The sequence below is a fragment of the Talpa europaea genome (assembly GCF_964194135.1).
Source record: "Talpa europaea genome assembly, chromosome: 10".
In the NCBI taxonomy this organism is placed as follows: Eukaryota; Metazoa; Chordata; class Mammalia; order Eulipotyphla; family Talpidae; genus Talpa; species Talpa europaea.
This window is the reverse complement of record NC_140077.1, coordinates 109,244,516-109,258,919: the sequence shown is the minus strand read 5'-3', so window position 1 is coordinate 109,258,919 and position 14,404 is coordinate 109,244,516. Positions and strand designations below refer to the sequence as shown.

The 14,404-nt window shown below is 40.8% G+C and overlaps 1 protein-coding gene across 1 annotated transcript in view; it reads left to right on the top strand.

Moving 5' to 3' along the window:
• SMAD1 (SMAD family member 1) overlaps nucleotides 1-2,540 on the top strand; it is a gene marked incomplete at both ends in the record, with an annotated part of 43,273 nt that extends 40,733 nt beyond the window's left edge. The window contains one exon of the mRNA XM_084246182.1: nucleotides 2,397-2,540. Coding sequence (XP_084102308.1) covers nucleotides 2,397-2,540 — 144 coding nt within the window. The remainder of the gene's footprint in view (nucleotides 1-2,396) is intronic.
• Nucleotides 2,541-14,404: the final 11,864 nt, after the last annotated feature.

The following is a 14,404-nucleotide window of genomic DNA, read 5'->3' as shown; positions in this document are numbered from 1 at the left end:
GTAATGTATTTATTACAGAGGGTAATTTTGGAACTTTGTTAATCATCCTTTAGATCAAAGATACCCTCTCCCAAATACCATTTTTTCCTACTTCTTTAAGTCGTATTAGCACAGCTTCTCTGTGTTCTCTTAGTGTTTGTTTTCCCAAAACATAATCCAATAGTTCTTTGTAGCCAAGTCTAGTTCATTTTCAGCATAGAAGGAGGTTTTATCCCTTTTAGGAGGGTGACCTATATACCATGTACCTAGGAGACTACAAAACCTTTCTCATGCATTATTAACATCTAGGGCTTAATTTCTGACTGAGCATTTTAGCGAAAATGAATCTTAAAATGAGGACAGTTACTTGTCAATAGCATGTTTGGGTTTTTTTTGGATTGTTTTTTGGTATGGAGATAAGAATCCCTCTTTCAAGAGCTGAGGTCCAGCTTCTAGTCCTCTCTGCCACTTTGTGATCCCCATGTTCACCATCTCTGATGGTGGATGGCATTGGAAGCTGCAGTTATCATGGCTCTCGTGATGCACCTGTTCTTACCCAAGGACCTCTCGAGAAGAGCTCATGACTGTCGCTCCAGTTGGCTTTTTTCCTCAAACTCATATCGGTCACCCAGTCAATTCTAATGATTTTTCACTTGGACACAATTATTTAGTTTGACATAAGGGAAAAAACAACCATTACACTAATAAAAAGTGTTTATAACACAAGGATATGCATTAAACATTGATTAGATTTCATTCACTCAGCAAATAGTTCAGCAAACTATTCCAGAGAAATAATACAAAGATTAAAAAAGCCCCTGAAGCCTCTAGCTTCCAGATGCTTATGGACTGGTATGTTTTAAGTGTACTGTGATATGACAAGCACAGGAATGGAGATACAAGATACATTAGACATAGCTTTCTGGGAAGCTGGGTTTGGAGAATTAAGGATGAACACATCTATTAAAAACTGCTGCTCATGTGATAAAAGGAAGCTGCTTATCATACATTAACAATAAAAAATTTGCACACTATTATACATTAGCAACAAATATCTTGCACACTCAACATTCTTTATTATCACGAGGACACATACTTTACCCTCTCACACTTAGCATCTTTATAGAGAAATGATACAGAATACCTTACATTAATAGCCAATCTTGTGCTATTTTAAAGATGATCATTTTTAGACTTTAATATAAAACACTTTATAAATTATTTGCATAGTAAATTCTCTTGATCCAAACAATCCAAGTGAGTTCAGGTGAACGGTATTTCTAGAGCTCCTGCTTTGTCTTAGTTACCGTGCTAGCTGTCAGAGACCAAAAAAAAAAAAGAGAGAGAGATCAACCTGGCCTTCAAAGTTCTCAGTGTCTAATGGGGGCCACATGCCCATAAACATGCCTTGAAATGAAATGTCACAGCTTGTTGATAATTGTACAAACACAGATATACACACATGTACATGCACATATCTGTGCAGAGGGTGTATGTCCACATGTGCATAAATGGATATACATGTATAGCTGTGTAGTTTACATATTACATAACTTTCTCTTAAAATTTTTGATATTCAGATACATTTCTTGAAATCCCTGGAGCATGTAGGTAGCAGAGATAACTAATACTGAACCTTCTCTGATATTCCTCATGAAGCAAGTTTTTGTCAGATTTCATATTCCATTGTCTACCACGCCAAAAAATTAATGACCTTTCTGTTTTGCTTCATGACTTTCTTCTATGCAATTTTAGTATTTTAATCAATAATTCTGCAGATGCCTGCAAGCTGTCTTCTTATGTTTCTTATGCAAATGCATAGTGAATGGGAACTGTTGGTCAAGAGAATGGCTTGGTGTCACTTAAAGCTTTTTGGATACTTGTTTAGAGACTGAAAGATCAAGAGCTCTGTGCTGATGAGATCTTCAGTGGCTGAATAGGGAAGAAATGTCAATTTGTCTAGTATACCTTTTTTCTTAGGTTCTTGATATTGATTGAAATTGATAAAGTGAGAATTGCTATTACTACATGATCAATATCACTAAGCTATCAATAATGTAATAGACAATGAAAACAAAATGTTAAAACACTCCTATCACGTATTTTAAAACTTTCATTTCCCAAGACAAGGACTTCTTTTTATTATTACTCTTCTTTTTCTTGTTCACATTCTTTGAGGCATTTCAGAAACAAGGCGGTACTCCCCCTACAAGGATGGACTTTAGGGAGCTGGGCACATCCTTCCCCTGAAACTGCTTGTCAAATTGTGTGTGCATTTCTGCGTGTGAACATTTGTTTTTGGAAAGCATCCAGAGCGTAAATCAGAGGGTCCAATTATAAAAGAGTTCACTCTTTTTCTTAATAACTTTCTTTACTGAGTTAAGCAAGTTCAGTGACCTCCACTGTGTTGTTTCTAGGGCTGGGGAGCAGAATACCACCGCCAGGATGTCACTAGCACCCCCTGCTGGATTGAGATCCATCTGCACGGCCCCCTCCAGTGGCTGGATAAAGTTCTCACTCAAATGGGTTCACCTCATAACCCCATTTCATCTGTGTCTTAAACGGCCTCAGGCTTCTGCCTCTTGAAAACTATTGAGCCTTGCATGTACTTGAAGGATGGATGAGTCAGACACAATCAAGAACTGACAAAGGAGCCTTGATAATACTTGACCTCTGTGACCAACTGTTGGATTCAGAAATTAAAAAAAAAAAAAAAATGAAAAAAAAAAAACCTTTGGTGAAATACTGTTGATATCAAGAACCTGTTTAGTTTACATTGTAACATTCTATTGTAAAATCGGTGAAAATGCAGACTTTTAGCAGGACTTTGTGCATAGTTAGAGGGGAGATGGCCAGGCCAGGGACAAATCAGCTGTTGGAAGACAGTCCTAAGAGCTTCTTGTTTGGCACTTTAAGGTCATCATTGGGCAGAAGTTCAGCATTAATAGTCTTTCTGATGTGTGTTTTTATCAGGTAGAGTCTTCTCATGGGTTTTCATAATATTTTAAAACTGTTTGTTTAGTAATGGTTTTTTTGTTATTTTTTTAAGTAAAGGTTAATCTGAATGATAAACATGGTAATCTTTCTAAAATTATATGCTGACCATACTGCTGTCAGAATAATGTTAGGCATATGCTCTTTGCTAAATATATATGTACAGAATATTTGGAAGTTAAGAATTGATTAGTGGATTTAGTATTGGGGGGGTGGGGGGAGAGGGAAATGACAACCGCAAATGTAGAATATACTGTAAAAAATTCAGTTTTTTGCTTTAAAAAAACTGATGTCTGAGTTTTGCTGTGTTTCAATTTTTTAGAGATTTTATCCTACTTTTTTTTTTTTTTTTTTTGGCATCTTCTATCCATCCTCTAAAAAAAGCAGTTATGCAGCTGGTTAATTCATCTAACTGTGAGAGCAAATGAATAATTCCTGCTATTTGAAATTGACTGTCTATATGTTTTAATACCAATTGTATGGAGTGCTTGGATTTAATAAGCAGTTTTTATGGAGTTTACAGTACAGAAATAGGCTTTAATTTTCAAGTAAATTGTTTGCCAAACCTAGTAACTGTTAAATATTTGGAGGATTTAAAGAACATCTCTGTTTAAATCCATTTCACACTTTTTTAATTTTTTTGTACTATGTTTGGTTTTATTTTCTTCTGCTAATCTTTTATATTCACTTATGCTCTCATACAGAGTACTTTTATTCCAAAACTAGTGGGTTTTCTCTACTGGAAATTTTAAATAAACCTGTCATTATTGCTTACTTTGATTACACATTTGTTGTTTCCTTTCTTCACACACTAGATTGATGATTCATGAGACTTGCTACTCTTTTCTTAGGGTTTTTCCTCAAATATTCTTTGCCAAACTCAATTGGCAAATTCAATTACAGAGATAGGGAGATGGAGTCAAGTGACTCTTTTCACTTTAAAAGAAGGGACATAGGGAGCTGAAAAATTAAGAAAAGACTAGATAGCACAATAGATAGGTACATACACTTTTTATGTGCGGAATTACAGCAGCAACAGTTGCAGCAGATACCAGTCAGTCAGCTGGAAGTGCCAGATTCTGGACTTCAGCCGAGGTTGCAAGGTGGCAACAAAAGGATGTAATATTGAGGGAAGAATAAGAACTAGAAATGCAGCAAACAGAAATGAGTACTTTTACAATCCACTTGGGATTGGGATGAGCCCACCCCACTAAACCTCCTCCACACACACACACACACACCCCAGTTTACCCTTGAAGGACACAGACCTGAAGAGACTGTTCTTGGCCAAACAGATGCTACTTTGTCCTTTACATTTTTATACCTTTTCCCCAGGGCTACTTACCAACACATTTATTCCCCAAACCTCTGAGCAGGCAGAAGCTACAATTTGAAGGGTGACAGGCCTTTCCCAGAGGGCTTGCTGGAGGCTGGAAGCATAGAACTTCTGGTTCTTCATAACCATTCATCTTGAGTCATCTCTGTCTTTTAAGGATTCTCAACACCTGGAATTTTAGGAGGATATCAGGAGAATTTCTACCTCAGCTTATGATTGTCAGGGTGTGGGGATTTTGGAGTGGAATCATCCACCCCTCTGGGTTCATGCTAGGCTAAATGAGAAATCCAAACAGCATCAGACAGGTGAGCAGAGAAAAGTCAATTTAATACCACATATGGAAAATGGACATGGTTGCTGAGGCATGTTAGATAAAAATTCCCAGGCACCCAAAATTTTCTTGTATTTCAGGTTAGTGTCTAATTGCATCTCCAGATATTGCCATGTCAATCAGCCTGGCCGGCTGGTGGTCTGACTGTTAGAATGTCACCTCCTTTAGATATGCTTATTAAGGAAGCAAACTTGTTATTTATACTTACTTTGCATTATTTGCTGCACCAGGCCTGTGACTCTTTAGCAGGAAACAGGAAAGATTTTGTTTGCTTAGCAGTTCCCTTTCAATAGTGGCCCTAATACGTGCACACCCAGTAAGCCAAGTGAACTGAGGGTCACAGAGAGAATAGAGGTGAGGAATACAGTAACGGGAGTACAAGGCCTTTTCATCTGGCCCAGAAACTCTAGGATATGTGGGTGAGACTCTCTTGCTTCCCAAAGCACTGGCTTTCTAGCAGCAGGTCAAAAAGGACCCATCTCTGAAAAGCTCCTTGCCTGCTCCTTGCCAGCTTTAGGGACTGTGGGCTTGGTCCATTTGTATATTTTCTGCCTGAGACCATCAGAGTCATATAGAACAGTACATATTTCTTTAGAGATTATCTTTCATGTGTTGCCCACATGGGGCCTACAGCATTTTCTTACACTAGCAGGACTTCCTGAAAAATAATTTGCCGAGTGCCTTGCAAATTATTGTACCAGATGTTATTGCTGTGAGGCCTCATGCAGAATGGAAGATGGACCACTGGCCTAGATGGTCACTGTTCTCCTTGTAACGTGTTCATCTCTTTCCTCTAGGGGAGCTGGGATTGCACAAGGTGGAGGCAGTTTGCTGGCATGGCTATTTTTTATTGAGTCTGATGACTATGTAACAAGTCCAGCGGGTTTTAAGTCAGTCATCCCTTACAAGGGTGCTATAGGGAACCCTGAGGCCTGCAGTTTCCAAGCACGAGAGCTGAAAGCCTTTTTAACCCATCTGGATGCCCAGAGCTTGCAACCAAAAGGCAGTAATCGTTCCAGTCCTGATGGAGCAGGACAATGAGTCAGCAAGGTCCTCTTTGTAAGTGCAGGAGTGACTTCTTTAAAAGGAGTGCTTTAGGGAGAGCTGACAATTTGCAAATGCCCCCACTGCTAGGTCTGAAAAACACAGCAATGAAGCTCTTTATCTGTAAACATAGAGTAACTTTTGAAAAGTTTGGAAAAATTGAGCAGTGTTACTCCTCAAGACCACACCCCTTATGGGAACTTGGGAGTGAAAATTTTCTCTTTCCCTTGCTCTTGGATCTGACTAGAGAATACAGTTGCCCCCACGTGTCTCCAGCCCATACAGATGTGCTGGTGGAGGGCAAGCACGGGTGCCAGGGACATGTCAATGAATGGCAGCACCACAATGTTCCAGCTGTGTCATCTGAGCTTCAGCCCCAGTATCTATGAAATGGAGAAATAATAGTCCAGTAAGCTGCCGGAAGGAGGTGATGGTCTGAGGCACACTTGGCACCCGGAGCCAGATAACCAGTAAGTGCTTAATAGTGGCTTGACTGCAATGGTGGTGATGAGCTAGCGGGCTTCAAAAATATAGTGAGAGGGCCTCCCTGGTGGCTCAAGGGGTTAAGCACCGCACTATGAAGCAATCCGCAGCCTCTGCAGTGCGAGTTTGATCCCCAGCTGGCCAGGGAGAAATGCATATGGCGCAGCAGACCTCTACTTCCTTGCCTGCTGCTCCCCTTAGCAGTGTATTTCATCAGTCTGCCTGTTCTGTTCCCCACTCTGTCTCTGGGAATCCTTTCACCCCCTCCCCCCGCATCTCTGGCCTGTACCCCAGCTCTTGTATGCACAAATAAATAAATCTTTAAAAAAAAAAATACAGTGAGCAGTAGGGTTCTTGTTGTCTTCAGGGTATGGCAGATGATCTGAAACCCAGCAGAGATGTGAAAATCCCCACAGCAATAAGTGTTAGAAGTTCAAGAAAATGCAGTGAGTCTGACTAAGCAAAAAAAAAAAAAAAAAAAAAAAAAAAAGAAAGAAAAAAGGCCATGCCCAGCATGTAGCAAAGTAAAGCTAATAAAACATCAATCGTGTCCATTTTCCCCAATGCTGCCAGCAACAGTCCCAAGAATCTTGATGTGACCATATTGCAAGTTTTATCCTGTTTAATAAATCATTTGCGTTCAGGGCATTAGAATTATTGATCTTCGTTTGTATTACTCCACCCCTACTTTATAGACTCACTGCTTGTTAGAACATCTCTTCCCCTTGTGATTTCCAATATTAAAATCATCTCTCTATTCCTGGTCTCTACTCCAGCCTGGGTCGCCAGGCCTTGCCTGTTTACCACACAGCTCTCAGAGCTGCACCTCCCGCCACCAGGCTTCGCATGCTGTAGCCCCAGACGATTCCAGCTCCCCTTCAGTTCTTACTTTCACCCTGATTCTACTTCATCTGCTGAAAGGGCAGTCCTGGGCCCTTTTTACCCCTTGGGGTTCGCATGCAGGGGCTGCGCCGCCCACCTTATCCTGTCCCTCCCTGTGGACTTCCCTGTTCTCCCCACCAGATTCTTGTTGATCCCGTGTAGTGTCACTTCATCTCCTCTGGACAGGACATCAAAGGCTTCTCCTCTGCTTCTGAACGCGTGTGATTCCTTTCTGAGTGAACTGGCAGCCACTTGCCCTGGGTGTCTGCCTAAATACACAGCAGATTCTCCCGTCACCAGTCACCATATATTAATAACTCATTCGTATCTAGTGAAATCCATGAACTCTCCCTCCCAATTTTCCTGCTCCACGCTCGTGCCCGAGCACAGCTCTCCCATGCTTGCCTAAATGCATTTAGAGAAATTTCCATCAGCTTACGAGGTCATGAGAAGAAAGGACAAGATAAGCCAGTGTAACCTTTGTAGGGCATGTAATTCTATGTAAGAATAAGGCTAAATGGAACGTCACTAAAAAATTTCTCTGAAACATGTTTTCATGGGACAATAACATGCTTTATAAGTGATCTCGGAGGTTATAACATTCATCTGTCTTGAAAACGGGTGGAGGGTTTCTCTATATATTTCAGTCTAGCTTCTGTCTTTCAAGAGACTGGGAGCAGAACTGGATAAGGGAGGGAGAAAAGTCTCAGTCTGAGTCGTAAAACGACAAGCAAATCTTGCCTCCTTGAAGTCCCTTCCTGAGGGATCTCTGTGAAATTCTCCAGATCCTTGAAAGCAGGATTTTCTCTCCATAAAAGTGGAGGCATCTTCTTCAGGGGTGTGAAGAAGATGAGCAATAGACATGTAAAAGGGCTGTTTGTCATCCGTGTCCCCTGAGTTGGTGCCCAGCACACAGTAGCTGCCATGACGTTTGGTTAAGCTCATTGGAGGGTTTGTTTTTTTTAATTTATGTGTGTCCATTTGAATACTAACTCAATAGCATTAAAATTATAACTGCCTTCAAATTCAAAACCATTAAGTTGTATGATACCAAAGTTATACCTCAATAAATCTGTAGAAAAGGAAGATTTTTAAAACTTAGAAGATGGAATCTATCAAATTCCCTTCCAAAATTTTAAAGTGATTATTAAACTGAAACTTCTCAGTGCTTAATTGTAGATGACCCATAAATATTGCTTTATTTTGTAGGTCATTTTTCATGAAAACATAAGCCCATGTGCTCCCTTATGTCGCCTGCCCTTAATTCAAACATTAATTGCTTCCTTTGTGCCCTAAGATTGTTATGAGAACCGAACTCAACCCATAGGGAGATTGTTTGAAATTCTTAAAGAACTATATCCTCACGCTTTGATAAATGAGTGTAATTAGCTCCAAAATTTTTGTTCAGAAGCTAAAACTGGTGTCATCCATCATTAAATATTCCCATTAAAATTAATCTTAAAAACATCAGTGTTTCTCTTAATGGAATAATTAATAGAGAAGAGGGCCTCATTTAATGGTGTTGGAGGCCCCTAGGCTCTTCTGTCTTCCTATACCTGCTCTCCACTCTCCAATCCCATGACTTCGGTTGCCTTCCCTGACCTTGACTCACAGGAGTCTGCAACCAGGACTTCTTTAAGGAACTCACATGTCTAACTGCCCGTTTGACATCTCCACATGGATATCCTCTCACACTTAGCGTGGACCAAATTGAAGACATATTCCCACAGACTCCCCACTTACCCTGACAACAGATGTCACCATCATGCCTCCAGTTGTTAACGCCAACGATTTTTTTCTCACCCCACATCGATTGGCTCAGTAGATCTCGTTACCTCTGTCCTTCAATGGCATTTTTTCCTCCGTTTCTTTCCACCTCTGCTCTTTTCATTTTAGTCAAAGGCACCATCATCTCCCACCTGGATAACTCACTTCCTCCACTCCTGTCCCTGCTACCATCAAGTCTCACACGCATCCAGGGCATCTTTTAAAAATGCACAGCTGCTTGTCACTTTCCAGCAGCAAATCTGTTGGTGCATTCCCACTGCATTTCAAATCAAGTCCAAACACTTTCCCATGAGACCCTTCCTCAGTGGTTCTCATTCTTAGAAAATGATCAGAATTTCAGGGGTGCACTGTCTATTGTCACAACAACTGCGGGAGCTGCCGCTGGCCTTAGTGGGCAGGGTAAGGAATGCCTAAACGTTTACATATTGAATACAGAGTCCTTTCTTACTGCTTTTAAAAATGATTCCTTTAACAAGAATGAATGATTGATTGATGATGCCAGTTGGGCACTTACGAGTAAAATTTTGGACTGATTGTACTCATCTGTTGAGGGGTGAGATGAGGGGACTTCAATATAGAGCCCAAATTCTTTACCAACGCACAGAATATGGTTATCTTAACAAAGGAAACAGTAATTAATGTGGGCCATGCGGCTCATGTAGGAGAGGTCTTACTCGAGTCCTAACAAGAAACATTGCAGGTGGGCCTCCCCTGGTGGCGCAGCGGTTGAGCGCTGGGCTGCGAAGCTGCCCGTAGCCTCTGCAGCGCCGGTTCGATCCCTGGCCACTGGCGAGGGTCCCACATGGCGCGCAGACCTCTCCTGCCACCCACTGCTCCCCTCAGCAGTGTATTTCAGTCAGTCTGCCTGTTCTGTTCCCCGCTCTGGCTCCAGTGAATTCTCTCACTCTCCCATGCTTCTGACTGTACCCAGTGCTTGTATAAATAAATAAATCTTTAAAAAAAAAAAAAAAAAAAAGAAACATTGCAGGTAAGGTCCATCAGTTTATTGCCTACCTACAAACTAGGGGCTGGAATCTCAGTTTTAATACCATTTTAATGTTTATTAGGGGAATTAGGTAACTTTCAACTCCTTAATATTTTTTTTAAAGATTTATTTATTTATACAAGCACTGGGTACAGTCAGAAGTGCGGGAGGGTGAGAGAATTCACCAGAGCCAGAGCAGAGAACAGAACAGGCAGGCCGATGAAGTACACTGCTGAGGGGAGCAGCGGGAGCGGCAGGAGAGGTCTGCGCACCATGTGGGACCCTCACCAGTGACCGGGGATCGAACCGGCGCTGCAGAGGCTGTGGGCAGCTTCACAACCCAGCGCTCAGCTGCTGCGCCACCAGGGGAGGCCCTCCTTAATATGTTTTAATTTAAAAATTGTGACGTGAAATTAATGTATTATATAGGAATTTCATTTTAGGGCAGTGGGAGGAGAACTTAAAAAAATTTTTTTAAAAGAGGTATTGGGTCTCAGAATATTGGACTGTACCCCATTTATCTTGAGATTCCCAGAACTGTTACACCCCCCACCCCAGTCTCAGAATATTATAAGGGAAAGGAAGAGGTGGGAAGGGCAGAGAAGAGGGAAGGATAGGAGGGGAGGACCAGCACAGTCAGTCAGATGTGTCATTTTAAGTGAAAATAAAAATATATTTCTTTGCTGGCAAACACATATTTTCTTGTTCTGGGAAATATGTTGATGAAGAATAGACTTTCAATCAGCAATTATTTTTTGAGCATTAATTAATTATCTTCTGGGGCTTTTTTCCTGGCTTCATTTTAATTTGAAAATTTCAGGAATGTTAACATACAATCACAGTGTTTACAGTGTTCTTGAAACATTATTCACGAAATTGGATGGAAATTTGTGTGTGCCTGCGTGTCTTTATTTTTTGGCAACAAAATCCACCTTTGGGGGAAACACAAAATTATTTCTCAGTCCATAGAAATACTCTTAGAAATGACCTGAGTGCTTTGGCAAATTGCAAAGGGAAACAGATATTTGATCAATAAACCAAAACCTATTTTTAAAATTAGAACAACTTTCTTGAAGCCTGTGATCTTTAATCCTCTTCTGTTTATCCATTTGTACTTAATCAAAATATTTATGGCTTAGAAACAGTAATACCAGTAAGTGAATTAATTGCCCATATATTTTTAAGAAAAGATGCACACTTTCATCTTTTAATTTGATGGGAACATAGCCTTGATTGTGTTCATCGTTTCAATCCTACTTTGGAGGAAAGCCACCGGCCTTCCACAGCTCAAATTCAGGGAGTTCTCATTTCACTGTCGAACAGACCCTGTCGCCACAGAGTGGGCACTCGGGCATGGATTCAGCTAAACTCATAGAAAACGTTACTATGATTTTTCTGGGTGATGCTGAAACACTAAAATATAAGGGTAATAACTGACATGGTGCGGAGAAGTCTCATGGGGGGGGGTCACTGAAAAAAGGCTAAAGGCAAATTTGCTCCCCTTCACCCACACATTCTTTCCTCACTGCGAAACAGTGAGGGGGCCAGCAGCGCCAAACGCCATCCCTTTTGATCTCCAGGGCCTTTGAAATGCGAACATAATTACAAATATGGTTTCGGGCAGCACATGGAAACACTTAGGTAGCATCATCTTTGCAAGCAGTGGTGTTCTCTGCAGATTTCCTTTCTTAAGCCAGATTCCTCTCTGGAAGAAGGTTTGTGCTTCCCCCATTTTCTGTATGCAACTTTGCCTTTCACTTGCTCACCACCATTTAGAATCCAGAGTATTTGAAGAGTTGGCTGTCAAAAAGCATGAATAAGTACACATGAACCAAAGGGCATCTCTAGAAAGGGGTGTCATTGTTTGGGACTCATCCGAGTACTAACATAGGGGCAACTCTTTTAGTGACACACATGCTTGTGTCCAAAGCACCAAGATCCATGGTAGAGATTAGCAAGGCTGACCAAATCCTTTCTTTAAATTGCACTGGAATGTAACACAGAAGAGATAATAATAGTGAAGACATTTATGTATTTTCTGACCCTTCCAAGTCTGTGCCAGCAGTTCAGTCCCACATTTTAATAGGAGACATATATATTTACAAATATGGAATTTTTTAGCCATTAAGAATTATACTGTGGATCAGTACACATTAACATTATAAATGAGTATTGACAATTTGTATTAGGTTATTATTTTTTTTAAAAAAAAGGTTAAAACCAATTTTGTGTAGTAAATAAATGTGTTTGAATTTATAAAATGAAAAGAGCTGAGTTGTTAGGTAGAAGTCATTAATATTGATTTGCCCTAGATGGTAAGATCTAGGCTGTTTTATTTCATACTTTCTGCTGATCTTTGTTTTCCAATTTTCCTTCCACACGACTGCATTGCTGCTTTCCTAGGAAGAACAAAGCAATAAATGTTATTGTAAATAAGCTGTGTAACAACAAGTGTTACAATCGCCACACAGCAACTGTGACACCTGCCGTGAGCACAGAAAATGCTACCGAGGTGCAAAGAATTAAAATACGTGGACAGGGCCTCCCTGGTGGCGCAAGTGGTTAAGCACTACACTATGAAGCAATCCGCAGCCTCTGCAGCATGAGTTCAATCCCCAGCCAGGCAGGGAGCAACCCACATGGTGCAGCAGACCTCTCCTGTCTCGCCCGCCGCTCCCCTCAGCAGTGTATTTCAGTCAGTCTGCCTGTTCTGCTCCCCACTCTGTCTCTGATGAATCCTCTCACCCCCCGCATCTCTGGCCTATACCCTAGCTCTTGTATGCATAAATAAATAAATCTTTGAAAATAAATAAATAAATAATAAAATAAAATACGTGGACAAAGCCTCAGGGCCAACCTTTCCCAAAGCATGCTCCCCAGAACACGCACCCCACAAAACGCTCTGTGAAAAATGGAAAAGAAGATCGTTTTTAAGACCCATTGCAATGTCTGCCATGTTTAAAGATCTGTACTCTGGATTAAAACTGCACTCTGTCAAGTTCTGCAGTGGAGAGATCTGTGGGAGAGGGTGCCTGGCCCAAGGCCCTGGCTTCCTGGAGGACTGACTGACACCCATGGCTGCTGTAGGAAACTCTCCCTCAAGGAGGCTGAGAGCCGCCATCTTCTTCTGAAGTCCCAAAGGCCCGAGTATTTTGATTACTTGCCTACAGGAGGAATTCCAGTTTAATATGGGCTTCAGTTTAATATGCCTAATGAGTTAAGGGCAAAATAAATACAGAACTATCCAATGTAATGACATGTGCATCTCTTGCCTGACACTGGACAGATTCTCCTCGTGGGAAGGAAAGTAAAGGTGACATTTCTCTGTGGAGTCTGTCTCCACAGACAAGGGGAAAGTGGATTCTCCCACAGAGAACAAGGGGCTCCTCCCCCTTTGACCCTCTGGCTTTCATTCTTCAAGGTCACCTCTTGGCCTTTTCCAAACATATCTCACTTTCTCCATTCGGGACCAGGAAAATGAATAACTATAAGAAAGTGAAAATCAAAATCAACAAAAAACTATGAACCAGAGACACTTTTAGGGGGGCGGGGGCGGGAGGGGAGGGATTGGGGTCAGAATGGGGGGGCTGCAATTGTATGGGGAATATAACAATAAAATTTATAAAAAAATAAAATAAAATATAAAAAAAAGAGCTAATACATTAAGACAAAAAAAAAAAAAAAAAAAAGGATTCTTCAAAGGTCTCTAGTGAGCAGCACCAGCCCACACAGGCCACTCACTAGGGAGTTTGGCACACATGAGACTAACCGTTTGGGATATACTTAAAATGCATTTGCATCCAATTTAAAAAAAATAGCAATCCAACATAATTTTTTTACACAAATTACATACATAATAAAATTTGGCATTTTAACCATTTTTTCAGGGCACAATTCAGTGGCACTAAGTCCGTTCACATTGCTGTACAACCATCACCACCATCCATTTCCAAAACCTTTTGATCACCCCAAACAAATTCTGTACCCATTAAACACTAACTTTCCAGTAACACCCCCACCCTCAGTACTTCAATTTTACTGTCTCTCCGATTTTTATTATATTAGGTAGGAACCATACAGCATTTGTCTGTGTTTGGATTATTCATTTAACATAATGTTTTCAAGGTTCATGCAAAATAGTTTTCATTTAATAATAATTATTATTTCGTGCCAATGAAGGGGAAGATACAAGTTATAATCTTGTACCAAGTTTCCTTTAACTCTGTAAAAGTTGGAGAGCTTGAGGGCCCAAGACGGAGGTGACTTCCTAGCCTTTCTGTGTTTCTACTAAAATAGAACGTCAGTCATAATTACTGGTCATCAGGATTCAGGGCTCTGTCTGATAATTCTAAATGTATGGCTCAAACATAGACCCAGAAAGTATGGTCTGATTTCCCTCTCTGCAATGAGTCAGGTAAGAGAATAAAAAATACATGACACATAGCTGGAATGTTCTGTTTCAGCCTCAGAGATGATGGTAAATTGAGTCCTATTCCACTTTGATTTCATTATCTGGAAAGTGCCTCTCTGACTTTGGTGACAGCATTTGGATTGATCTACTCCATTTATCTTATTTTGGGGG